General features: G+C 41.7%; 1 protein-coding gene across 1 annotated transcript in view; it reads left to right on the top strand.

Moving 5' to 3' along the window:
* LOC118391370 (protocadherin-1-like) overlaps positions 1 to 26,784 on the top strand; it is a 137,637-nt gene extending 110,853 nt beyond the window's left edge. The window contains exon 5 of the mRNA XM_035782722.2: positions 22,357 to 26,784. Within this exon, the coding sequence (XP_035638615.1) occupies positions 22,357 to 22,727 (371 nt within the window). The 3' untranslated portion in view covers positions 22,728 to 26,784. The remainder of the gene's footprint in view (positions 1 to 22,356) is intronic.
* The last annotated feature ends 909 nt before the right edge of the window (positions 26,785 to 27,693 follow it).

Raw genomic sequence — 27,693 nt, 5'->3', positions numbered from 1 at the left:
CCCTCACACATTATATATTAAACATGCTTTAGTTTCTGGTGTGATGTTGTGTTTTATTCTTTCTCAGGCAGCTTATTGGTTGAGCATTAAAACAAAACTCCCTTCAAGGAAAATAGGACTTTGTTAGGCAGGTTTGCTTTGTTGTCGGTTGCAGGAAGACAAGATTGTGATCGGAGCTTGAGCGGTTAAAGAATGAAAAGTCAGAGAGATGAGGGAGATGTTGGATCCTGACAGGCAACTGGGACTGAGTCATCTTTGATAAGGATGCAAAGCCCACAGGGTGAGCACGTAGCAGCACGTAGGGACTGGGAGACTGGAAGATGAACCACTAACCATAGATAGACCTAATTAAAATGTGATTCTCACTTCAGGGAGATTACAGAGAAGGCCCACAGAAAAATGATGGATGAGAAATGAATGAAAAGAGACAGAGGGATTCCTCCCTCGCCAGCTCCACCTGAATGGTGATGGGGAGTCGTGTCTTTTTTCTGTTCTGTTAGAATGAAATTGAGTGACAGGGTGACAGGGTGTACTGATGCCTGGGATCATTCGTGGCTCACAAGATGATTGACAGATGGAAAGCAAGGAGGTGAGCACTCTGTGTCATTGCATTTAGAATGGATGAAAAGCAATATGTGAATTCGAGACACTCACCTTAAGCGTCGTTGGTCTGCAGACGACTGACGTGAATGTCATATACTATGCAGGGTGGCCTTTTGTTATGGGAAATCTGTGGAACAGCAGAAGAAAACTGTTGTTTATGATCGACTTAGGGCTGGCACAATTCCGTATAATCATGTAAACGATTATTATAGATGAAGACTGTCATGGAAATTAAATGAATCTGTGCAGCTGACTGAAGACAGGACAGCCAGGCATTCGTGCAATGGAGTCCGTATCCACGGCAACATGGACTCTGTCGAATAATAGTGAAGACATCAAACTAGAAAACAACACATATGAAATCATGTATTAACCAAAAAAATGTTAAACAAATCAAAACATATTTTAGATTTTAGATTCAAAGTTGCCACCCTTTGCCTTGGTGACAGCTCTGCACACTCTTGGCATTATCTCAACCAGCTTCATGAGGTATTCACCTGGAATGCATTTAAATTAACAGGTGTGCCTTGTTAAAAGTACATTTGTGGAATTTCTTTCCTTTTAATATGTGTTTGAGCCAATCAGTTGTGTTGTGACAAGGTAGAGGTGGTATACAGAAGATAGCCCTATTTGGTAAAAGACTAAGTCATTATTAATTGCAAGAATCAAATAAAGTCAAATTAATTTATATAGTCCTTCTAACATCAGCTGATATCTCAAAGTGCTGTACGTAAACCCAGCCTAAAACCCCAAACAGCAAGCAATGCAGGTGTAGAAGCACGGTGGCTAGGAAAAACTCCCTAGAAAGGCTGATGAACCAGGCTATGAGGGGTGGCCAGTCCTCTTCTGGCTCTGCCGGGTGGAGATTATAACAGAACATGTCCAAGATGTTTAAATGTTCATAAACGACCAGCATGGTCAAATAATAATAATCACAGTAGTTGTCGAGGGTGTAATAAGTCAGCCCCTCAGGAGACAATGTCAGTTGGCTTTTCATAGCAGATTATTCAGAGTATCTTTACTGCTCCTGCTGTCTCTAGGGAGTTGAAAACAGTAGGTCTGGGACAGGTAGCACGTCCGGTGAACAGGTCAGGCTTCCATAGCCGCAGGCAGAACATTTGAAACTGGAGCAGCAGCACGGCCAGGTGGACTGGGGACAGCAAGGAGTCATCATACCAGGTTGTACTGAGGCATGGTCCTAGGGCTCAGGTCCTCCGAGAGAGAGAAAGAAAGAAAGAGAGAAAGAAAGAGATAATTAGAGAGAGCATACTTAAATTCACACAGGACAACGGATAACACAGGAGAAGTACTCCAGAAAAAACAGATTGACCCGAGCCCCCCGACACATAAACTACTACAGCATAAATACTGGAGGCTGAGACAGGAGGGGTCAGGATACACTGTGGACCCATCTGATGATACCCCCAGACAGGGCCAAACAGGCAGGATATAACCCCACCCACTTTGCCAAAGCACAGCCCCCACTAGAGGGATATCTTCAACCATATCTTCAACCAACAACTTACCATCCTGAGACAAGGCCGAGTATAGCCCACAAAGATCTCCGCCACGGCACAACCCAAGGGGGGGGGGGGGCGCCAACACAGACAGGAAGATCACGTCAGTGACTCAACCCACTCAAGTGACGCACCCCTCCTAGGCACAGCATGGAAGAGCACCAGTAAGCCAGTGACTCAGCCCCTGTAATAGGGCCAGAGGCAGAGATTCCCAGTGGAGAGAGCGGAACCGGCCAGGCAGAGACAGCAAGGGCGGTTCGTTGCTCCAGAGCCTTTTCCCGTTCACCTTCACATTCCTCGGCCAGACTACGTATGACCTACTGAAGAGACGAGTCTTCAGTAAAGTCTTAAAGGTTGAGACAGAGTCTGCGTCTCTCAAATGGGTAGGCAGACCATTCCATAAAAATTGAGCTCTATAGGAGAAAGCCCTCCCTACAGCTGTTTGCTTAGAAATTCTAGGGACAATTAGGAGGCGTCTTGTGACCGTAGCGTACGTGTAGGTATGTACGGCAGGACCAAATCGGAAAGATAGGTAGGAGTAAAACCATGTAATGCTTTGTTGGTTAGCCGTAAAACCTTGAAATCAGCCCTTGCCTTAATAGGAAGCCCGTGTAGGGAGGCTAGCACTGGAGTAATATGATCAAATTTTTGGGTTCTAGTTAGGATTCTAGCAGCCGTATTTAGCACTAACTGAAGTTTATTTAGTGCTTTATCCAGGTAGCCGGAAAGTAGAGCATTGCAGTAGTCTAACCTGGACGTAACAAAAGCATGGATAAATTTTTCTGCATCATTTTTGTACAGAAAGATTCTGATTTTTGCAATGTTACATAGATGGAAAAAAGCTGTCCTTGAAACAGTCTTGATATGTTTGTCAAAAAAGAGATCAGGGTCCAGAGTATTTAATTTTAATTTTATTTATCTGTTATTTTACCAGGCAAATTGACTGAGAACACATTCTCATTTGCAGCAATGACCCGGGGAATAGTTACATTTGAGAGGAGGGGGACTAATGAGCCAATTGTAAACTGGGGTATATTAGGTGACCATGATGGTCCAGGGTTAACACCCCTACTCGTACGATAAGTGCCATGGGATCTTGAATGACCTCAGAGAGTAAGGACACCCGTTTAACGTCCCACCCGAAAGACCGCACCCTACACAGGGCAGTGTCCCCAATCACTACCCTGGGGCATTGGGATATTTTTTAGACCAGTGGAAAGAGTGCCTCCTATTGGCCCTCCAACACCACTTCCAGCAGCATCTGGTCCCCCATCCAGGGACTGACCAGGACCAACCCTGCTTAGATTCAGAAGCAAGCCCGCAGTGGTATGCAGGGTGGTATGCTTCTGGCTAACGCCGAGGTCCTTCACAGTTTTATTTGAGACGACTGTACAACCATCAAGATTAATTGTCAGATTCAACAGAATATCTCTTTGTTTATTGGGACCTAGAACAAGCATCTCTGTTTTGTTCGAGTTTAAATGTAGAAAGTTTGCAGCCATCCACTTCCTTATGTCTGAAGCACAGGCTTCTAGCGAGGGCAATTTTGGGTCTTTCATTGAAATGTACAGCTATGGGTCATCCGCATAGCAGTGAAGGTTAACATTATTTTTTCGAATGACATCCCCAAGAGGTAGAATATATAGTGAAAACAATAGTGGTCCTAAAATGTGTCCGTGTAGACCAATTTGGGTTTCTAATCTCTCCAAAAGAATGTGGTGATCAACAGTATCAAAAGCAACACTAAGGTCTCGGAGCACGAGGACAGATGCAGAGCCTCGGTCTGAGGCCGTTAAAAGGTAATTTAACACCTTCACAAGTGCAGTCTCAGTGCTATGATGGGGTCCAAAACCAGACTGAAGCATTTCGTATACATTGTTTATCTTCAGGAAGGCAAAAAAAACAGTTCAAAAAAGCAAAGAGAAATGACAGTCCATCATTCCTTTAATATATGAAGGTCAGTCAGTGTAGAAAATAGTAAAAATAACGAAAAATGGCAAATGGAATGAGTAGGTGTGTCCAAAATGAACCAACTCATCCCAAACCATCTCAATTGGGTCGAAGACTGGTGATTGTGGAGGCCAGGTCATCTGATGCAGCACTCCATCACTTTCCTTCTTGGTCAAATAGCCTTTACACAACCTGGGGTTGTGTTTCGGGTCATTGTCCTGTTGAAAAACAAATGATAGTCCCACAAAGAGTAAACCAGATGGGATGGCATATTGCTGCAGAATGGTGTGGTAGCCATGCAGGTTAAGTGTGCCTTGAATTATAAATACATCACTGACAGTCTCACCAGCAAAGCACCCCCACACCATCACACCTCCTCCTCCATGCTTCACAGTGGGAAGCACACATGCAGAGATCATCCGTTCTTCAAAAGTTATTGAAATTTTCCGGATTGACGGACCATGTAATTTCTCTTTGCCTATTTCAGCTATTCTTGCCATACTATGGAGTTGGTATTTTACCAAATATAGCTTTTTTCAGTATACCACCCCTAACTTGTCACAACACCACTGATTGTCTCGAACGTATTAAGAAGGAAAGAAAGACCACAAATGTAATTTTAACAAGGTACACCTGTTAATTGAAATGTATTCCAGGTGAATACCTGATGAAGCTGATTGAGAGAATGCCAAGAGTGTGCAGATCTGTCATCAAGGCAAAGGGTGACTACTTTGAAGAATCTAAAAAAATCTACTCCATGATTCCATATGTGTTATTTCATACTTTGATGTCTTCACTATTATTTTACAATGTAGGAAATCCCTGGAATGAGTATGTTTATCCAAACTTTTAACTGGTACTGTATATATAGTAAGGGGGGGAAAAGTTTGATCCTCTGTTTGATTTTGTACTTTTGCCCACCGACAAAGAAATGATCCGACTATAATTTTGATGGTAGGTTTATTTGAACAGTGAGAGACAGAATAACAACAAAATAATCCTGAAAGACGCAAGTCAAAATGAGGGAAATAAGTATTTGACCTCTCTGCAAAACATGACTTTTTTGGCAAAACCCTTGTTTCTTGTAGTTGGCCACCAGGTTTGCACACATCTCAGGAGGGATTTTGTCCCACTCCTCTTTGCAGATCTTCTCCAAGTCATTAAGGTTTCGAGGCTGACGTTTGGCAACTCAAACCTTCAGCTCCCTCCAGATTTTCTATGGGATTAAGGTCTGGAGACTGACTAGGCCACTCCAGGACCTTAATGTGCATCTTCTTAAGCCACTCCTTTGTTGCCTTGGCTGTGTGTTTTGGGTCATTGTCATGCTGGAATACCCATCCACGACGCATTTTCAATGCCCTGGCTGAGGGAAGGAGGTTCTCACCCAAGATTTGACAGTACATGGCCCTTCCATTGTCCCTTTGATGCGGTGAAGTTGTCCTGTCCCCTTAGCAGAAAAACACCCCCAAAGCATAATGTTTCCACCTCCATCCATGTTTGATGGTGGGGACGGTTTTCTTCGGGTCATAGGCAGCATTCCTCCTCCAAACAGCGAGTTGAGTTGATGCCAAATAGCTCCATTTTGGTCTCATCTGACCACAACACTTTCACCCAGTTGTCCTCTGAATCATTCAGATGTTCATTGGCAAACTTCAGACGGGCATGTATATGTGCTTTCTTGAGCAGGGACCTTGCGGCACTGCAGGATTTCAGTCATTCACGGCGTAGTGTGTTACCGATTGTTTTCTTGGTGACTATGGACCCAGCTGCCTTGAGATCATTGACAAGATCCTCCCGTGTAGTTCTGGGCTGATTCCTCACAGTTCTCATGATCTTTGCAACTCCACAAGGTGAGATCTTGCATGGAACCCCAGGCCGAGGGAGATTGACAGTTATTTTGTGTTTCTTCCATTTGCAAATAATCGCACCAACTGTTGTCACCTTCTCACCAAGCTGCTTGGTGATGGTCTTGTAGCTCATTCCAGCCTTGTGTAGGACTACAAACTTGTCCCTGATATCCACGGAGAGCTCTTTGGTCTTGGCCATGGTGGAGAGTTTGGAATCTGATTGATCGATTGCTTCTGTGGACAGGTATCTTTTATACAGGTAACAAACTGAGATTAGGAGCACTCCCTCTTTCTGATTGAGAGGGGGTCAAATACTTATTTCCCTTATTAAAATATTTATAACATTTTTATAACACATTTATAACATTTTTGACTTGTGTTTTTCTGGATTATTTTGTTGTTATTCTGTCTCTCACTGTTCAAATAAATCTACAATTAAAATTATAGACTGATAATTTCTTTGTCAGTGGGCAAACCTACAAAATCAGAAGGGGATCAAATACTTTTTTCCCTCACTGTTTTTCTATATTGTTTTGCTATTCAAATTATTAAAACCGTGACCGTGGTCATTTTGCTGACCAATAACTGTCATCTAAAATTCCATGACCATCAAAGCCCTAGATCAGGGTCCCCAACTGGCGGCCTGCGGTTGGTTTTATTTGGCCCCCCAGGTTTTCCGAGCAAAACATGTATGTTCTATGAACTCTGGATTTTCTGTATCTGTTTTTGGATAGGGGGTAGTAGTTTATGTCCCACTTTGACTTTGGCTGGGTGAACTGATATTCAGTCTGCATAAGCAGCTTGAAGTTAGGATGACTCAGTAATTATATGATTCACCATTGTCTTTCACATGGAGATCATATTAAATTACTTTGAAAGTGTTTATTAGTATTCTAATTCCTAATTTTTGTGGTCTTTTGTAACATGTTCCCCTTTGTTCGTGAAGGTTGAATGAAGTTAGTCTTTCTGAAAAGAAACTGAAAATAGACCTTCAATTAACTTTGCTGCCGTACAAATCACACATCTTTTTGAGTGCCAACGTGCATCCCAAACTACTGTGGTAGAGCTCTAAAACACCTTTCAATTTCATAAAGCTTTCTTACAAATAATATCTATCCTAATACAAAATATGCTCTCCATATGTGAAACAATTTTCTCCTAGTTTGCCCTGTCTTGTCTAATCTAAATGACCTAAGGAACTATGTATGCTAGTTTCTTGTAGCTTTTTAATTGGTCACTATATCAGTGCTGGTTATGTGAAAGCATTGGGGTTGATACTGTGTAATAGAATGTGTTCTCTTACTCCAATGGAATAGGCCTGTGTAGTGTTGTGTGGTTGGGAGTATGCGGTCCTTAACTCAGGCTCTGGATCACTGATAGAGATGGAAGCATCCACTCTCCTGGCGCTAAGACTCTTGTCTTCAGAGAGCAGGTTCAGACAGAGTTAATCAAATCTGTGATATTTGATTTATGCTACATAATCTGCAGCTATTGATTTCTCTAGTTGGCCTTAGCAGTAGGCCTCTGTATTTCCATTCTTGACTCCGGTCTGTGTTGGAGTGCCCTACATTAAGTTTCTTTATTCTATGTGCATGTGCATAAACACTGCTTTATTCATATTCTTTATTCTCCCTTGGGGAGGGGGGGGTCTTCCTGGGGCATACATTTATACATCTATTAATAGGGTTGGCTACACTTCCAGGATTACAAGCAAACTTGGAGCTTTCCCTGACGATCTGATGTTGTAATGTGTCACTGTGATCTTAAAAGTACGTCACGTCAAAAACAAAATATATTTTTTAATGTTTTTCTATAGACACGTGCCTTTAAGGTGAGAGTGACACATTACAACATCAGATTGTCTGACCAACATCAGAGTATAGGGGAAACATTGCTATAGCACATCTAAAATAGTTGGAGTGATTTTTTGGAGTGTGCTTGTGCAAGTGCATATTTCGATTTCTGAATATTCTGACACTTTTCCTAATCCCTAAGCAGTTTTCAAAGCCACACTTTGGAGAATATCATAACTCATCTACCATTGTCTGAATGTGAGTTTTCTCAGAAAATCATTAGGCATATTAGACAGCTTAGACCTGTCAAAACAAAATCAGCGATGAAAGTAAAGGAATGGCATCCAGCTAGTGACAGCGTTCCATTTCCACTTCCTTCAACACTTAATTGAGTTGTTGTGACTTTGTTTCATACAATCTGTGAAGTGCCTCCAGTCTTTTTATGTCATGATTATTAGAAGACTTGATCATCACAGCTTTTATTTGCTAATTTCCATCATCTCTAAACCAAGGAAGCAGTAACCCAGACCAGTAATGAGCCACAGCGCAGCCATTACACTGTCCCAATTACATCCTCTCTGTCTGGGTCACTGAGTGTGCCCACTGCCCAACAGCCTGAGTGTGCCCACTGCCCCCACTCATATATGATACAGTCTGGGTCAGCGACTGCAACAGTATACTCTGTGTCAGTGGTGACCAGCAGTATACTTAGTATACTCATATACTCTGGGTCAGTGACAACAGTACTCCCAGTATTCCAGTCATGTTCTCCTCCGGGTTGATGATGACTCCCACTGGGATCATTGCTCAGCCTCCTGGCTGTGGTGGCATGGGCACTGGCACTGATAGGACCCCTGGTACACACACACACACACACACACACACACACACACACACACACACACACACACACACACACACACACACACACACACACACACACACACACACACACACACACACACACACACACACACACACACACACACACACACACACACAGTCACTCTGGGTGCCCCAGATGGAGGCATTTCCATGTGGCTAGGTGCCCTGCATGGGGCCTCACTGTGCTATGTCTGCCTCTGTGCGGACTCACTGCACATATGGGCCAGTGAGAGGGAGAGATAAAATGGAATTTGCATAATAAAGAGGATCTTTAGCGATGCTGTGTGATTCTTCTCCCGCAAATGTATCAGATGATGTGTGTCGCCTAATATATATATATTTTTTTATTTTGTCAGAGATTTTTACCTGTGGTTGTTTTAAAGCACTGAACCTCCCTTCTGCTCAACAGCCTATATGTACAGTAACTCATTAATGGCCCCATGCAGTCTTTTTAATGTTATTTTAAAATCACCACTGTATGTCTGATAACAAACACACTGTGTGTGTTTATTTCATGAAAATAACTCCAAATAGGTTTTTATCATTTATTTTCCTCAGCTTCATTTTGCTATTGAAATGCTCAGTCTGATTGTGTGGGCATGTTGATATTAATGTTTATATATTTACATATAGAGCCCTGATTGGCGGATATGATCATCTGGACCAGGGGTGTCAAACAAATTTTGTGCCGGGGGCCACATTCTGTCCGGAAGGCCTCACTGAAGATGTGTTATATTCCAAACCAAAAAATCCCCACTTGGTTTGCTTATCGCTGTATTCTCGCGTGGACAGATTTTGACGGGAGTGGAGCATCTCGCATCACCTCTTCGTCTCGGTCTCGAGCTGGACAGCCTCTTCGTCTTGAGCCTGACAGTCAAGAAACTGTATGAATGTAGGCCCATTATCATTTCTACACAGTTTCAATTTGTCTTTAGTCATTTTTAAGTGTATTGACTTTTTTTTTGTTGCTCAAACCACCCTTGGGCCGGATTGGAGCCAAATAAAACCACCCTCAGGCCAGTTGTGGAACCCTGCTCTACAGTTTATTCAAAGTAGGAGGATCCATATGCAAATAAAAGATGACTGGTCATTTGTCAGAATAAACAGATCCAATTGTGACATGCTGTTGGCCAATTTAGTTTTCTCCAAGGCTCTTACACTAAAAGGGCATTGTCATTTTCACAATTACAGAGTGTTATTTCTCGGCATCATAGAAATAAGAAAATCACATTTTTTGACAGTACTGCCACTTTAATGTAACACTGTGGTGCCATTCCTGGATGATGTGTCTCTGAGTGCGTGGGTGTGGGTGTATTCATGTTTTTCTGTCTGTGTGTGTATGTGTGTTTCCCTGTGTATGTACTGCACTGCTTTGTGTTGTGTGTGAGTTTAGTAGAACAGTAAGTGTGATATGGAAATGGACAGAAGGCGAGAAAAAGAGGGAGAAGAGGGGTACATGGAGAAAGAGACAGACTGAGAGACAGAGTGTGAGTCTGAGGGGGCTTGTTTGTCTTGCGGGTGCCAGTTTGGGCTGCTGCCTGGGTGCCAGAGTGACGTGGCGATCCGGGGGAATGGTTTTGCTCAGGCAGATGGCACAGGGCCTTGTCAGAGTCCCGGCCTGTTAGTAGAATTGATTGCAGGGGCCTCTGCCAGTCTCTCCTAGGACTGTGGCCTATGCCAGCATATCCTGGGACTACCACCACCCTAGAGGAGACATGTCATGTGATTCAGAGCTTTTTGGCGGGCTGGGTGAAAATGTTTGAACAATGGGCTCCCATGCAAAGGTTCCCCCGAGGCATGTTGTCATGGGCAATCTGGTCTTAATACAGAGCACATTCTAGCACAGCCATTCTGTTCAGCTCCAATCAGCTGCTGCTGTTTGTTGCCCCTGGTATGTTTTTTGTATCTTTACTGCAGAGCCAGCAGGTCGGTGGTAGAAAAGTGCCTTACAGTAGCAGAATTACATTCTCTAACCTGGCAAGCGCTTTGACACAACTGACAGTGATTCACCCTATCCTTTTTTGGTTAGTTTATGGGACAATAGAGCTGAATACAAAAGTCTCACGTAGGGGCAGCAGGTAGCCTAGAGGTTAAGAGCACTGTGCCAGTATCTGAAAAGTTGCTAGTTTGAATCCCTGAGCCAGCTAGTTGAGCAAGGCACTTAACCATTTTGCTCTGGATAAGAGTGTCTGCTAAATGACTAAAATGTTGTGATGTGTCATATTTATAGATGTCTCTAGAGGCCCCTCTATGGGTCTGGATAACTCCTATCTGTCTGTGGTCACTGGCAACATGACCCTAACCCACACACTCAGGAACTGCATCGAACCACTCACTGCAATGGCTGTAAAACTATACCCCCTAAAGAGAAGAGAGAACATTAGGATCTACCGTATCATATAGGAAATCATATGGCTCATTGTCCTTCATGGTAGATTGGCATGAAAGCACATGACCCAGATTGCAGTAACAACTACATTAGGATGCCTTATTATTATAGTACCCAAATTATACCCATTGCCAGAAATTCACACTATTTTGTCTTCCACTTAAAAATATTTCCCCAAAGTTTCATAATTCAGTGAGGCCTGTCCAGTTTGCTGTAAGACTATAATAACACTGTTTAGAATCGCAATATTTTAGTCAGAACCTTGAATTAATTTTGGCTGCATTCCATGTTGCATTTGAAATGGATGTCAGGAAGATTGCTCTGTGTTTCCATTTCTTCACTGTTGTGTTCATCAAAGACACGTTTTGGTTTTCATCCACAGTATTACCAGAAGAACACAAGTCAGGAGGGACATGATTGACTCAAACAGGGCTTATTAACATTCTCATGTTCTACTTCTTGACATTCTTTCTGTTTCTATTGATCCCAATCCTCTCCACTTGAATTTAACACTGGGTGAAAAAATAAGCTTCTTTAAAGCCATGCCAGTGCTGTAAAACATAGATTATCACTATAAATTGATGTAGCTATTTGTCAGAGCACGTGAATATGAATACACATTAGCTCCCCGAAATAATCTTTCTAACTACAGTCTCCAAGTATTAAATGACTGCTCTTAATACCACACACACACTATAAATGTCCGGCTTTACCGCTAAGCTTGTAAAGTGGACGAGTATGCCAGTATCTCTAAGCTCTATATACTGTACAGTCTGTGTGCATATATTATTTTAAGAGGAATCATTCTCTCTGTCCATTGAAAGTTTGGATAGGTTTGCGCCTGCTCACACCATATCAGTAGGGACTGGCGAGCTGAAGCTGCAATTTTGGAAGTGATGAGAGCTGGGTCCTGAGAGTATGTGGTTATAATGAAGAGGGGAGAATAATGTCTCCATTAGTCTAACTCTGCTCTCAGCCACTGGAGAGGGCCTATTCGGCTTGGGGTCCCACCGTAGCAACAGGGGTGCAGAACCAGGGAGGGGGTAATTAGAGGATCAGAAATAGAGAGTGGTGGTGATGGAGCTCTGTGGACCTCTGAGTCTTATTGGAGCTGACTTTCTCAGCCCAGTCTCACCCATCCCTGGAATCATAGAGCGTTTGCTGCCCCAGTTGGGCTGCTCAAACGGGGATCAGAGAGAGGGCCCAGGGATCATCTCTCCATCACAGTGCGACGAGGACCGAAAGCTGCTCAATCGCTCTCTAACTAGTGCACTGCCATGCCATGATGGATGGCACTTGAGGGACTGGAACTGTGTGGGTCTGCCATGTACTTCCTTATTTCCAGCGAGTCACAGAGGAATGGAGACGCTCTGGCCTTTAAAACTTTCTCACAGCCAGTGGAGGGTGTCCCACAATTCACAGTGGTGCATGACCCCTGCAAATGTTCCCAAAACACAAACTGTTTCTTTTAGGGTGCAAAAAAACATTTACCTGATGTTACAAGGACGTTACCAGAACACATTTTGTCTGTTCTTTGAAGGTTCCCAGAATGTTTCATTAGGCTGTGGGAACAGTCTAGTGGGAACATTATAGGGACATCCCAAAAGACAAGAATGTTACCAGAACCATTTTCTCTGTTCTTTAAAGGTTCCTAGAATGTTTATTTAGGTTGTGTGAACATTGTGGGGATATGACAAGAGACCAAACACTAAAACTGTCCAGCTGTGCTGACATTCAGGTAATGTTTGTATCAGGGTGCACAAAACATTCTTTTGATGTTGACATAACAGCATTTGAGTTCTTTAAAGGTTCCCAGAATATTTAATTTGGTTGTGGGAACATTAAAAGAGAGAGATTCCCATAACACACAATATGCTCAGGTGTGATGACATTCATACAGTTTAAGTTAGGTTGCACAGGACATTCCCTTAATTTTGCAATACGATTGTTGTGATATTCACGAAGGTTGCACAGTACATTCCCACAATGTTCCACAATTTCCAAATGAGATCGTTTTTAAATGTATTTTTGTATTTTTTATTTAACCTTTATTTAACTAGCCATGTCACTTAAGAACAAATTCATATTTACAATGACAGCCTACCAGAAGGCAAATGGGCCTTCTGCAGAGATGGTGGCTGGGTTTAAAAATAAATTAAACAAAAATATAGGACACTCCATAAAGAGTGACCTAACACAACAACATAGCATGGCAGCAACACAGCATGGTAGCAACACAACATGACAACAACATGGTAGCAACACAAAATGGCAACAGTAGTGGCACAAAACAAACATTATTGGGCACAGACAACAGCATAAAGGGAAGAAGTTAGAGACAACAATACATCACGCAAAGCAGCCACAACTGTCAGAAAGAGTATCCATGATTGAGTCTTTGAATGAAGAGATTGAGATAAAACGGTCCAGAGTTTTTGTTTATTATATTCATAGAATATTTGTTTGAGGTTTAACTTGATATTCCATTGATGTTCACGCAATATACATTTTACCCTGTCTTGGAGGACCTAAGAACATTTCAAGACCATATCGAAAATGTTATATTTAAATGTTATATACCTAATATTACCACAACATTCTCAGCATGCGAAATTGTCGCTCCTTAAGTTAAAGCATAAGAAAGCAGATTGGAATACATCCCCACTTGTTTCTCTTCAGATGTAATGGCAATTTCTATTTGATAACTGTATTGTAGGCCCACTACAAGGTGATAAAGACACACATGGCATTTTAATTAAATGAATACTGTAGGACAGCATTTAATCATACAAGCACAACTATCCATATTTTTTACACTTCGTATGTTCACAAAATGCCCATTATTTAATTAATAGAACATTTGAACAGCATTTAATCATACAAACGCAACCATATTTTTTACAATTTATTTGTAGTCGGCAATGTTTAGCTCCCAAGTGAGGTCTTTTATCCTCTGTGCCACCAGGGAAGCTCTCTTGCGTCTTCTTTTTTTCGCTATATAGCTATGGCAGTACTGTCAATCAGGAATTCCATGCTTCCTTTTAAGGCTTCTTAGACATAACTAACCCAGGGAAATACTGGTAACTGGGTTATTCACCATCACGTCACCCATTCTCTTAAATACTGCATACTTCTGGGCCCATATTTGCAAGGTATCCAAGACTATGAGTGCTGAAATAGGATCACTTTTGCTTTTCAGATCATGAAAAATTTGACAGCGGGGACCATGTCAAGCGTCTCAAAGAAGGAATTATATTGGATGTCTTATTTTTTACAGTTAATCCAAATTCTGCATTTCTGACTGGATTTATTAATCTGGATAAAATAATTAAATCCTCTTTTAGTAGAGAGTTTCTGAGTCTCAGTTTCACCATGTTTTTTCAAAAGAACAATGGATCTGCAAGCAGGTCATTAACCCTCTGCTCACCAAGGGATAGTGCAGCAGTCTAAGGTGCTGCATCTTAGTGCAAGAGGTGTCACTACAGTCCCTGGTTCAAATCCAGGCTGTATCACATCCGGCCGCGATTGGGAGTCCCATAGGGCGGGGCACAATTGGCCCAGGTTTGGCCGGGGTAGGCCGTCATTGTAAATAGGAATTTGTTCTTAACTGACTTGCCTAGTAAAAAAATATGAAATAATAGCTGTGCCCTTGCAGGGTTTTTGCAGTCAATTAGGACACAGAACAATTTCTTAAAATGTTTCCATCTTCCTCGTGTGATGTGTACTTGTAACACTGTATTTTATTTATTTTTTCTTATCCAAAGTGACTTACAGCACTGAGTGCATGCATTTTTTCCATAATGGTCCCCCATGGAAATCAAACCCACAACTAGGGCTGTTGCGGTGATCGTATTATTGCCACCCCGGTGGTCACAACTCATGAAGGCAGTCATATTCCATGTGACTGTTTAGTCACGGTAATTCGGCTTCTCCAAGTTCTGATGCTGCTGATGGTCATTAGTAACCTACCAAACTTGGTAACTGCCTGATACTCAGCACTCTATTATCCTTCTAATCATTCTGACAACAATGAAAATGTTATCGAAAATCTAATCAAACACTTCATGAGAGCCCATGAGCTCACATTGCCCAATATTTCTATAGGCTATGCAATTGCGAGAGAAAACAGAGTGACAGCCTCTATTTAAAAGAGGAGGATCCCTTTAGCTTTCTGTAGGCTAGGCCTACTATAACTTTCCTAATATTAAGCACATTGCTTATATTTACAACAGCAGTATCACCTATGAAAACGAACCACAGGAAAAGCGTCCTCCAATTTTTTTCATTTTATATGGACCATTCTAAATCAAGACAAATTTGACAAATACTATATATGATTTAATATAGGTAAAGACGATATTAAATCAAGAATAGTCTGATGAGTTACAATAATAGCCAATCTCTTATGAATGATATCACTTGTGAATGATGCCCAGCTTAAGGCAAGAAACAATGGCTTTTTTTAGCGACTTTTTCTGTTCACAGCCTAGCCCATAGGCCTACATGTTTTGTTAAGGGTTGTATCACAACTAAAGTGTCCAAATAACTTAATCCGTTTTACAAGGGGTGTATAGCCTAACTGGCATACATAAGCAGCGAATGAGTTTCAAGTTTGGGGAAGAATATTTTCACCATAAAAATGCACCTTTATAATAAAAGCATTGCGTGCATAATTGTATTTGTGGTGACTTTTGATAATGGTGTTTTCCCCTAATGGAACATTCGCACATATAGCCTACTGTCGTGTGCACACTGCTGCGCTTATAATGTGAAGAAATAGCCTTAGACTTTGTCAACATTTTAAGCTAAACATTCTGATCTGTTGTGTCAGCCACGTTGCGTAAAAAAGTGGTGTTGATGCTAGTGGTTGTATTAATTTGGGATCTATCGAATCCAACAACTGTCCCAGACTATGTTTGGAATATTTATTTCTCGCACAGAACAGGTCAACTTTTGTACTATGGGGAATAGTCGATTTACTTAGGCTTATGCATTTGCTGTTCGTTAGGTCTACTCATCTTGTTGGATGATGAAAAGTAAATGTGGACAGTTCTTCCAATTTCTTCAATATGCACCTCGGAATTGGATAAGCACGCATGCAGTTGCGTCTCCGATGTGTCTGTCTTCACTTGTAGCCTGAGAGAAATACCTGATCCTGTGATGGAGAACCATGTCAGTGAGAGCTGCTTCAGAGTGCCAACACTTAGGGAGAAGGGCACAAAGGCATGGATTTTTTTTAGGGTGCATTATGGCCACACAAATTGGATGCCGCCGTGAAATTTGAGGCATTATCAAGTGCTTGTCAAATTGTGAATGGGTGACTGATGAAGTGTGTACAGCCTGTGCAAAGAAACAAAGCAGAGCTCATGCCTTTCAAGACACTTTTTTTCAAATCATCATTAGAGTTGCATCATGCAGTCAACGTATTAAAAATCTAAATATATAGTCCAATGTTTGTAGAACAACCATCAGTGAAGGGCAGGTGGGAGCTCTGTTATGGCTTTAACGGTCATTTTAACAAAAAATTTGGCCTCACAGAAACACCTGAGCCATTGTGTCTCTCAGTTCTGCCACATCTGAGCCACACTTAGATGTGCAGGGGTTTTTGTACTTTATGATTATTTCTGTCCCAGGATTCCAAGGCTTTCTCCAAAGTACTTCTGCGCTGACCTCTCTTCCTCATAGCTTAAAGTCAGTCAGAAACACAGGAAGCTGAATGAAAGGGATTAGTCCACAGGTGGGAACAACAAGGGAGGGTGGGAGGGGCGGGCTGGCTGGCAGGGGATGACTGGACTTCAGAGGAGATCTAATGAGGCTAAATCCCAGAGTTGCTGCTGCATTTCTCAGAAGATCGTTATGGGTGAGAAAGTAGACCAGAAACAGGTTCAACAATTAATCAGATATTCTCTTGAAAGTTACTCACTTCTCATTTTTTGTGTGAAAAATTACCATGCTGAGTTTTGCTTCCTTAGCCTGAAGAAAGGCTGCACAGAGCAACTAAAGAGTGGAGGACGGGCAGGAATAATCACTGGGAGGATATGTTGCTTTGCCTCTCCTCTCAATCAGTGTCTCAGGATCTCAAAGAGCTTCCCCAAAATTCCCATGACAATTTGGACTGATATTTAATGAGAGCGTATTTAGAATTTATATGCTGTCCTAAATCCACCTAAGCACATCAGAATTATATTTATTGAAAACAAGGAATTTCTTGTATGAATTTGATAAGTGAAAAATGTGTATATTTATTGTGCATTTGTGGTTATTTGTGTGTTGTTATGTACTAACTAATGTATTAACTACCAAAATAAAGGAAACACCAACATAAGGTGTCTTAATAGGGCATTGGGCCACCACAAGCCCCCTTTATGCTCCTTTGAGACCCCTCTTTCAAAGTCATTGAGATCTTTTACTCTAGCCATGGTGGCCAAAATAATGGTTAGCTGGGCATTTTTAAACATGAACCTAAGCATGGTGGGATATTAATTAATTAATTGATTAATTAATTAACTCAGGAGCCACACCTGTGTGGAAGCATCTGCTTTCAATATACTTTTTATCTCTTATTTACTTAGGTAATTCCTTTATTTTGGCAGTTACCTGTACATATGTGTTTAGCCTTAAATTGTATTCCCCTCTTTTTTCCTCTCTCCCTCATTTTGAGGGTGACAAAATGTCAGGTATCTCTGCCTACCAAAGGGAACTGTTGTGAATGCTTTAGTAAACACACTCAATGTCACTGAAAAACAAACAAACACAAGACCCAGGAATGTTATTTTTCCCACTATGCATGAACAAATCACTATCTATTTACAGACTATTTTGATATCACACACCATCTCTATATTTAGAGTACCTAGCGTAACAATATCTGCATAAATGGGGTCTTGTTTCCACTGTCTGTGGGTTGCCTTGAATACATGTTTCATTCACAAATTAAACATTTTGCATTAACCACAATTCTATATACAGTACACGTCAAAAGTTTGGGTACACCTACTCATTCAAGGGTTTATCTTTATTTTTTTTTTACAATTTTCTACATTGTATAATATTAGTGAAGACATCAAAACTATGAAATTACATATGTGGAATCATGTAGTAACCAAAAATGCGTTAAACAAATCAAAATATATGTTATATTTGAGATACTTCAAAGTAGCCACCCTTTGCCTTCTCTCAACCAGCTTCACGAGGTAGTCACCTGGAATGCAATTCAATTAACAGGTGTGCCTTCTTAAAAGTTAATTTGTGGAATTTCTTTCTTGCTTAATGTGTTGTGTTAATCAGTTGTTTTGTGACAAGGTAGGGGTGGTATACAGAGGGTCCTCCTCAGAGGAGGAAGGGGAGGACCATCCTCCTCAGTGAATTTCCCAAAACTAAAAATGGTAAAACATTGAAAAAGTTATCATTTTTTGATTAAACTAATTGTAAATGTATTCACGTCACCAATAATTGATTAAAACACTGTTTTGCAAAAATGTCTACAGTAGCCTCAACAGCACTCTGTAGGGTTGCACCATGGTGCAGGACAATACAAAACCCAGGAAGCTCTTGGTTCAACCCCCTTCCCTAGACTAATGACCAATTCCAGAGGCTCGCCTGTTTAACTGCTTACTGATTATTTACTGCATGATTGAAGCTGGTTAACATTAGTTCAATTAGCTATGTTGACTAGGACATTACTTTAGCTAATATGGGGACAACGATGTAGGCTGTGTGTAGCAGTTATGATATGGTTTGGGGGGAAAAAATTGCCTGGTCATATCAGCTGATGTGTTGTTCATTGAAGTCCACAAAGGGAAAAGGTGATAGGAGGAGAGCATAGAGGCTAGAATGAATACAACGTGGCTGCTACGTATTAAAGTGAACTGTGTTTATGTGTAATCAGGGGTGTATTCATTCTGCCGATTTGGTTGAAAAACGTTTCTTAAACTGAATCAAACAAAACGGGGATAAAAATACATTAATTTGTCCAATAGAAACTCTTGTTTGCAACTGTTGGGCTAATGATTACACACTAGATATGCTAGATGCAGGCAAGAGTGTGCAAGGCGCTATTGAATGTGCCACTGTCTGTCATCTAAAAATGTATCTCGACCTGTGTGCACCTACATTGTAAACTTTCATTCATAGGCTAGGTTGTAGCAACCTCATGATGGGTATAGGGAAAATGTGAGTTTCATGTAGTAGCTTAAACCTATCAATGTTACATTGAGATTTTTAGTTCCAACTGCCGTGTCTTTGTCAGATGCAAGGCAGGTGAACGGATGTTCTCTGCATGTGTGGTTCCCACTGGGAACGGAGGAGGTGGTGTGGGGGTGCTTTGCTGGTGACACTGTCTGTGATTTATTTTGAATTCAAGGCACACTTAACCAGTATGGCTGCCACAGCATTCTGCAGTGATACACCATCCCGTCTGGTTTGCGCTTAGTCCCACTATCATTTGTTTTTTCTACAGGACAATGACCCAACACACCTCCAGGCTGTGTAATGGCTATTTTACCAAGAAGGAGAGTGATGGAGAGCTGTATCAGATGACCTGGTCTCCACAATCCCCCAACCTCAAACCTCAAACCAATTTAGATGGTTGGAGTGCAGAGTGAAGGAAAAGCAGCCAACAAGTGCTCAGGATATGTGGGACCTCCTTCAAGATTGTTATAAAATAATTATAGGTGAAGCTGGTTGAGAGAATGCCAAGAGTGTGCAAAGCTGTCATTAAGGCAAAGGGTGGCTACTTTGAATTATCTCAAATATAAAATATTTAGATTTGTTAAACACTTTTTTTGGTTACATGATTCCATGGGTGTTATTTCATAGTTTGGATGTCTTCACTATTATTCTACAATCATAGAAAATAATAAATAAATAAAAACCCTTGTATGAGTAGGTTTTTACAAACTTTTGACTGGTACTGTACATATGCAATTGGAAGACCACACGGTCAATCTCAAGCCATAACGTCTTTATTTTGTTTTCTTCCATCTCTGTATGAATTGTGACTATTCCCTATCAATCACAAGTGTTGTGGCACACACTGGAAAGCAGCCGGAGGGGAGAGGGAGCATTTGCAATCAGACAGTGAGGAGCAGTGTGAAATCTCTGGAAGAACAGCTTCCCCCCATGCCAGTGAACAGGGGATCAGTCGACGAGAGAAAGCCTGCCTCAGACACCCAACACCTCCCCCTGGCACCCTGATGCAGCATGCATGCAAACCCACCCCTCCCATGTGTCTATCAGCTGAGGGGGTTAAGCTCTGCACGCAGCCCCCCTCCCTCTTCTCTCCTCCATGGCCCTGCATGGTAGAGTGCATGTTACACCAGTGTGAAGGAAGTGCATTTGGAATCATTGATGAAGTTCACTGGGAATCACAGAACGAGAGGTGGATGTGATAGTGAATGTGGCTCAGCAAGGTTTCCTGTTGTTAAAGGCTAAGTGTGTCTGATGTAATAAAAGGAATATATGAAATGTAAAATTAAAGAGACTAAGTGAATAAGCGAGAGTGAGAGCTGCATTGGCTGATACTGTACTGTCTCCACATCCGGAGAGTCCAGGATTTGATGTGCAGGGAGAAAAATAGCATTGAGTCACCTCTCTTCAAAACCAAATCACCTGCTCTCTAAATCCAATCACCTCCCTGTTAAACCCAGTGCCCTACAGTGCTGTGACTCGCCCATCCGCTCTCTCTGGGCTGCCCGCTCTCCTCCTGCTCCCGGCCTATTGGAGCTGCACTATCCAGACTGTAAACTCTAAAGGGTTTGTTCCAGACATAGACCTTGATTTACTTCAGGCTCCACTCCAGGAGAAAACAGGCTTTCAAAAATCCCCTTTTTCACTTGCCTGTCTTTGGCTGCTCCTTTAATCTACTGCGCAACTCCTTTGATGTGTCTTCCATGTCCACTGTGTGTTTGGGGTCTGTTTATTTCAGCATTGTGAGCTGGGCTGAGTTGATGTGCACGGTAGGTAAAAGGGTTAATACTGTGGCTTTGTGTTAAAGGGAACTGGGAGGCTCCTGTTCCCTGTGTTGTACAGGTGGAACGGCCCAGAAGTCCTGCCTAATGCCTGCGTCAGGGCTAGCTGTGAGTATAGACACAGAGAGACTGTTTGGGAACTGGACCCCCTGGGGCTTTTCTGCAGGCATATAGACTTCCATCTGCAGATTCAAGGCAAACACATCTAAGTGTTGCTATGCTAGCTCTGCTTGTTTCTATGTGAATTGAACATAAATCTGAATTGACAAAATTATGTTATTTGTGTTTTGGGGGTTCATAGCTAGGTACTTTCAAGTTACAGTACAAATTGACTGAGGGGTTGTTCCCTTTGACCCAGTCACCATACCTTGTATTTTCTGCCCAAAAATGTTGTAGGTGTACAGTACAGCTATATCCATCTATTGATTTGAATCAATGCTGTTTGGAAGGAGGTCAGTAGGTTGTGGACGTATTTAATTAATTAGGAATGGTAGAATGAAAAAATGGATCAGAATCAGGGACATGGACTCATTTCAGACCTGCCAGTCAATAACAGCCATACCACAATGAGTTTACCCTGGGGCCCTGCAGGGATCTCTCTGGAGCCACATGTAGCATTGTGCGTTGTCTGATCATTTTCCGTGATTGTGTGTTAAAATTCTATTTTATCCTTGGAAACACATTGGGGGCACCATTTTTACCCAGTACATACTAGATGGCAACCTACATACAGCACAATACAGCCACGGGGCAGCACAGAACATGCAAACAAGCACACACACACAGACATACAAAAATAGGATCTTAATTTGACCTGTTTTGTAACGGCAAAAGAATCCTGCAGCAACAGGATTTTAACGTTTAGTCCATAATGTTGCTTGATCGGTGGTTAGGCTATTAGCTGGCCAAAAGTAGGCTATTGTCTGTTTTATGCGGTGCAGGAAAATTCTCAGCAACAAAATAGTGATCAAATTAAGATTCTGTATCAATCAACACTAGACACACAGTCGTAATCATTGCTCAATACTTATAGCAATGATTGCCCAATGCAGTGAAGGACTTCATAGAACACATTAACTACATCTCTGCTCCTCTAATATCAACCACCGGACTGCACATGCTGTAGCATCCATGTCACAGTGCATAGCAACAGCTACATAGCAACAGTTGTACTGTGCATAATAACAACTGCAAGTTAATTAGCAAACACGGGGTTATAAGAATAACTTTTTGTTTTCTACTCCTCATGTTTTCTACTCCCGATTAGAAGTCACAGTAACCTTGTTGTTTATTCTCAGTCAACAGTGAGGGGCTATATCTGCAGTTAAACTCCCTCTGTTGTCTTTTTCTGTTAAACATTTGAACCTCTCTGAACATGGGTGTTTATCTCTCCTCTCCATGTAGATATGCGTTCCATTCCTGATGTGGCCATGACTGGTAACTGTACTCAGGAGTGCAGTGAGCTGGGTCACTCAGACGCCTGCTGGATGCCCGGGCAGCCCTCCCCAGTGCGCAAGACCAGGAATCCCCCCAAACTCTCCACCTTCGTGCCTTACCAGGAGAGAGGGAGCCTGGGCCGCCTGGCCAATGGGAGCGCCAGGCTGGGTGGCGAGGAGTACCGAGCCAGCATTCCGCCCTCCCGTAGTGCCTATTCCAACAGCGGCCATGCCCCTAGGCAGGACTGCCCAAAGGAGGAGGTGCCCCTGAGCGTGGCCTCTGAGTTCCTGCCCACCTCCCCTCCTAGCCACACCCCCAAACAAGAGATCTACCTGTGAGAAAGCCCCACCTCCCACATCTGATTGGTGCACAGATAGAGGAGGAGCCACAGAGACACACCCACTTTAGAAAAAGAAACATGCTCTTAGAGGATCTGAAAAGTCCATTTATTGAAATAAATACCCATTCTGTAGGAAATATGGGATGTGATTTGTGGAATCATTGGTATGTGCAATAGGAGTTTTTCATTTTATTTATTTACATATTTATTGGTTTATTAATGTATTAATTAGTTAATGGATTTATTTATCGATGCAGTTTCTTTGAAAGCATTGGTTAAACACTTGTGGTAATATCACACTAAATCAACATACAATCAATCCCTAAAACACTAGTGATTTTCTTAGCTAAGCCCTAACCTGTTGTGATATGTTCTCTGGAACATCCAATGTGTGATCAGTGCCATAACCAGATAACATTCATCTGACAGGCAATGAAGCCCTAAGGGTAGACTTAACATTTTTGATTAACAATCAAATGGAATGGTCTTTCTTAATGTACAGTGCTGTAAATACATGTGAATGGTGTACACTGTATCTTGTATATATTTCTGTCTGGCTCAAGCTGATAAAAATAGCCTCAGAATTTTAGCATTTGAGCTTTTCTTTGCTGCTGCTGTTTAACACTTGATTGAAATGTTTTCCAAAAACTTGGACGGAGAGTGTGGAAAGGCACTTGAATGAATTAATCAACTACTCACAATCTCACACACACATCTGTGACCCCCAATCATGATAGAACCATAGCATGTTACCTCATGCTCCCTGGATAGCTATTAAGCCAGTGATACGAGCTGTGTGGCAGCATTTAATGGGATAATGTGTGTTTCACTGAGCCTCAGCACTGTGCCCCGTCTCTTTTCCTGGGAACAGTAGACTTAGAGGCCATCACTCCTGATCACGCTGATCTTCCCCAAACCCTTAGCACACATTCTGATAGTGTTTGCCCCTCTCAGAGTAGAGCCTCTGGTTCCCCACCTACACTGTAGATGAGAATATATATATTCTCTGTTCTGTGTGAAAAGCTCCTCTTCAATGCCTCACTATGCCTGAATAACACTGAGCTCTCCACATAGAGGTCACCATTACATTCAACCCTGTGTCTCTAGCCTCGTTAGGTTTTCTCCTCACGATCCGTGTGAATTTCAATAGTTCTAACTCCGCCTAAGGAGTTATTCACACGAGTTTCAGCGCAGCACTTTTCAGTCCTGAGAGCCACTAAGGTGACTTAGAGTGCTGTGAATTCCCATGTCTCACAGAAACTATGCTTTTTACATTTACATCCTGATAGGTTTCCTTGTGTTGGTATCACATCTTTAAAGGAAGGCTACAGTAATCATCTGGGACAAATTTTTATTTTACCTTTATTTAACTAGGCAAGTCAGTTAATTAAGAACAAATTCTTATTTACAATGATGGCCTACCCCGGTGACGCTGGGCCAATTGTGCACCGCCCTATGGGACTCCCAATCATGGCCAGATATGATACTGGATTTGAACCAGGGACTGTTGTGATGCCTCTTACACTGACAAGCAGTGCCTTAGACCGCTGCACCACTCAGGAGACCTTTTGTTTTGGTGAAGAAGAAAAGTGGTCACTCAGGTCACCATTTTGTTTAAAAATAATTTACCTGTTGCATCCATTGGTGCATGTTATAAACAATGATGACATGTTGCCATTTCAAATAAAGTTAAATATTGGTTGCAGGAGTCATATATTTTCAGTCCAGTTGACATTCATAGAGTCCAGGTTATGTTACGTTGTTAAGCTGTTAGCTGTTGTTCCTCATTTTTCAATTGACAATTATATAGAGGACATTCCTTTAGGCTACAGCAGCTGTCTTTGACAAATACTTATTTTCAAAGTCATTTAAAAGCAGACATCTGGAGGACACAGGAACAGTAGTATGTAATTGGATGATGATAACGCCACCGGTCCGCCTCGCAGCACAGTAGCATTACTCATAGCTTTTGATTTGTACACTGATTCGATTCGATTTGTATCTAAGCCCCTGTTTTGACCACAGTGTATTTCTATGGAGAGAGAGACAGTGGGTCTGGTCTGAGCAAGGGGTGGAAGGGCCTGGAAGGGAATGGATGCTGGGCTCCCATAATGACTTTGTGTAATGAGTCCTTAGCCAGGGCATATGTGAGCATACAGTCTGAAGACAACACAACAGCCACATAATCCAAATCCATCTGCAAAACTACAATCATTTAAAAGGCGGTATTTTTATCTGGACTTACCTCATCCCACCGCCGTTGGCAACACATGTAGAATAATTCAACTCAAAACATGTGGAAATTACTGGACATGGCCATGAATAAATAAGGCAGGTGATTATCCTAGCCTTGAGGGGGGGAAAAGCACATTATGCTGTTTTCAAAGCCATTTAGCCACTGAAATAAAATCCAGCAAGAGTCATAATACACGATGATGAAGCCTTTTGGTCCCCGTCGCAACCCCCCCCCCCCCCTCAAAGCAGCTTCACTGAGCTAGAGCAGCGGGTGAGTTCACTGACCTGAAATTATTAATATGTGTGAAAGATTGCGATGAGTGATAAAGCCAACGTCATACAGTCTCAACACTGGCTTTGTCTCCTATGCTCTGTCTGACTCCTTTCAGATTCGCTGATTCATCTGACTCCAGCCTGAATCTGGAATAAATCAACAGGCTTATCTCTTTACTAATCACTTGGCCTGGCTGAATAACTTGGTGTGGCTTCTCTCTGGAATGTCTGAACAACTGATTTTGACTGAAGCCCTTATTCAAATCAAACCACTGGGTTTGAGTGCTTACCAACACCAGTGTTTGCATACACATTCTTTTTTCAGCCAGAATAACTGTGTTATACCTTTTTCTTTCCAGCCTATATCAATTAGTATGTTTGAATATCCTGAATCACATGGTTTTACCTGTCCTTTGAACTCATACTTAATTTATTATTTGTGTTGACTGCTCTCTAGAAAGCAGGATGGTTGTCAAGTCCTGGATCAAAGCATTAATAGCATGAAAACCCTTGATACACTCCACAGTATGTCCAATCATGTGAAGTTTGTATTTTTGATTTAATGTCAAGTTCACCTGAGTATCCTCTGCCTCTCTGTAGTGGTCTTGTAAGGTGATTGTGGCTGTGGACTGATGAACATGATGAGATACTGGAGAATAGGCAAAGGAGTTTTCTCTAAGACTAAGGGCTGGATTCAATCCATATTGCCGAAGTATCGCGGAAGATCCTCGTTAAGATGTAAAGGTAATGCCGACATATGCAGCGTTTACCGTGAATGCAGTCTCTGGAACATTGCCTATTGTCAATCGTGCTATAAAGTGGGTCTTCAGCGCTACGGATTGAATAGAGACTTAAGCCTCCTTAAATAGAAAATCAAAGTGAGCTATGACAAATCTCTCTTGAAAGTGCACTGTACATAGATCTACACATCCCCATGTGTGCTGTCAAGCAGGCTATGAGTTTAGCATGAATTCCAAAGATAATTAGTAGTGTTTTTGATGAGATCTTAGTGCTGGTTCTGGTTCAAGAACCCTCTCCCCAAGGAGCTGACATTCACAGCACATTTCATCACCATCAGAGACAGTTCTACACAGTAAAATAAAGACAAGCTGCCTTGAAAGTGTGTCGTTGCAAGAGAGTACCAAGTTGTTATCCTAATTGTTGGTTATATTTATATAGAACAAAATGCTTGTGATGCCATGTTTTTGTACAGTTTTATGTACATGCAAGTGAAGTTTTTAAAACGTATTACAAAAGCCGATGGCATATAAAAATTGTAATGTGTTTCTTGAGATGTGCACATTTTGCCTTGGTTGGATTGATCTTTGCTGAGTCGGTGTGAATGTGGCCGTTCTATGCCTGCACCGTAGTCCTTCACTGGCTCCCTTCTCCCGAGGACTTTATCAGACTTTATGTTGATCGTGAACAGTGGATTGTCGGATCCTACCTATTTGTTCAATTCCAATGTGTTCCATTTCGTTCTGTTTTTGGCATGTTGAGAAAATTCCCTTGTAATAAGTCCTCAAGAACTTTGTAATAAAATGAGTCCAGGAAAAACAATGCTTTCAGTGACTTATTGAGTGTTGAGTATGTTTATTGATAGAATAGCGGAGTAATTCTTTCCAGTGGTACATGTGTCAACTACGTGAATTGTGTAAATGAACTACAAATCCCATCATATGTAGCTTGGTAGTGTTTTGTATTCATATAGCATCCATAGGTCATGACTCAGACCCTCTACTCCTGCAGTTTGCAATTTTTAATTGTCCCCATATGTTGTCTGAAAAGCATGTTCTCTCTCTCTGCTATTATCTATGGCTTTTTGGACTAGGTAGGTATTACATTTCAGCATTGTGTTGAACGACGACTTACCTGACACCTCCAGGACCTATCTGGGCCTGCAAATGGCTCCTGTATAAGGACAAGCCATTGGATTTCAGAATTACACTGTAGTGCTGACTGTCTATCAATCAATTATTAATGTGTCTGCGCTCTGCAGATATGAAGGAGACTCTCTCAGTTGAGGGATGTGCTGGCTCAGTGTTAGGGATATTATCAGATTTTAGGACTCATGAAAGTGTCCACATTGTTATTCAGATAAGTCACTATGTGTTTTGCTAGATAACCATAGAGAGAAAGACCTCACAATAATCTACCATAAAATAAAGATAAGACTATGAAGATTGCACTGTAAAAAATTGATATCTTCTTCCATACTACATGCAGTGGTTTCCGATACTTTTTAGTATGTAAACAAGTCTTATGATGTATACTATTAGAGCTATTTACACCAACTCATAGAATAAACATAAACTGGTCAGAGATTTTAAAAAACAGTGGTCAGAAAAGCACAGTGCAACCTCAAAGCGGACCATGGAAGTTGAGGCAGACCAAACTGACCCCTTCTGGATGCTAAAGAAACTGCAATGTGAGCTTTTGGACACAAATAATGAGAC

This window comes from Oncorhynchus keta, chromosome 12 (genome assembly GCF_023373465.1).
Source record: "Oncorhynchus keta strain PuntledgeMale-10-30-2019 chromosome 12, Oket_V2, whole genome shotgun sequence".
Lineage (NCBI taxonomy): Eukaryota > Metazoa > Chordata > Actinopteri > Salmoniformes > Salmonidae > Oncorhynchus > Oncorhynchus keta.
The sequence above is the reverse complement of the archived record's forward strand: the minus strand, read 5'-3'. Positions and strand labels throughout refer to the sequence as shown.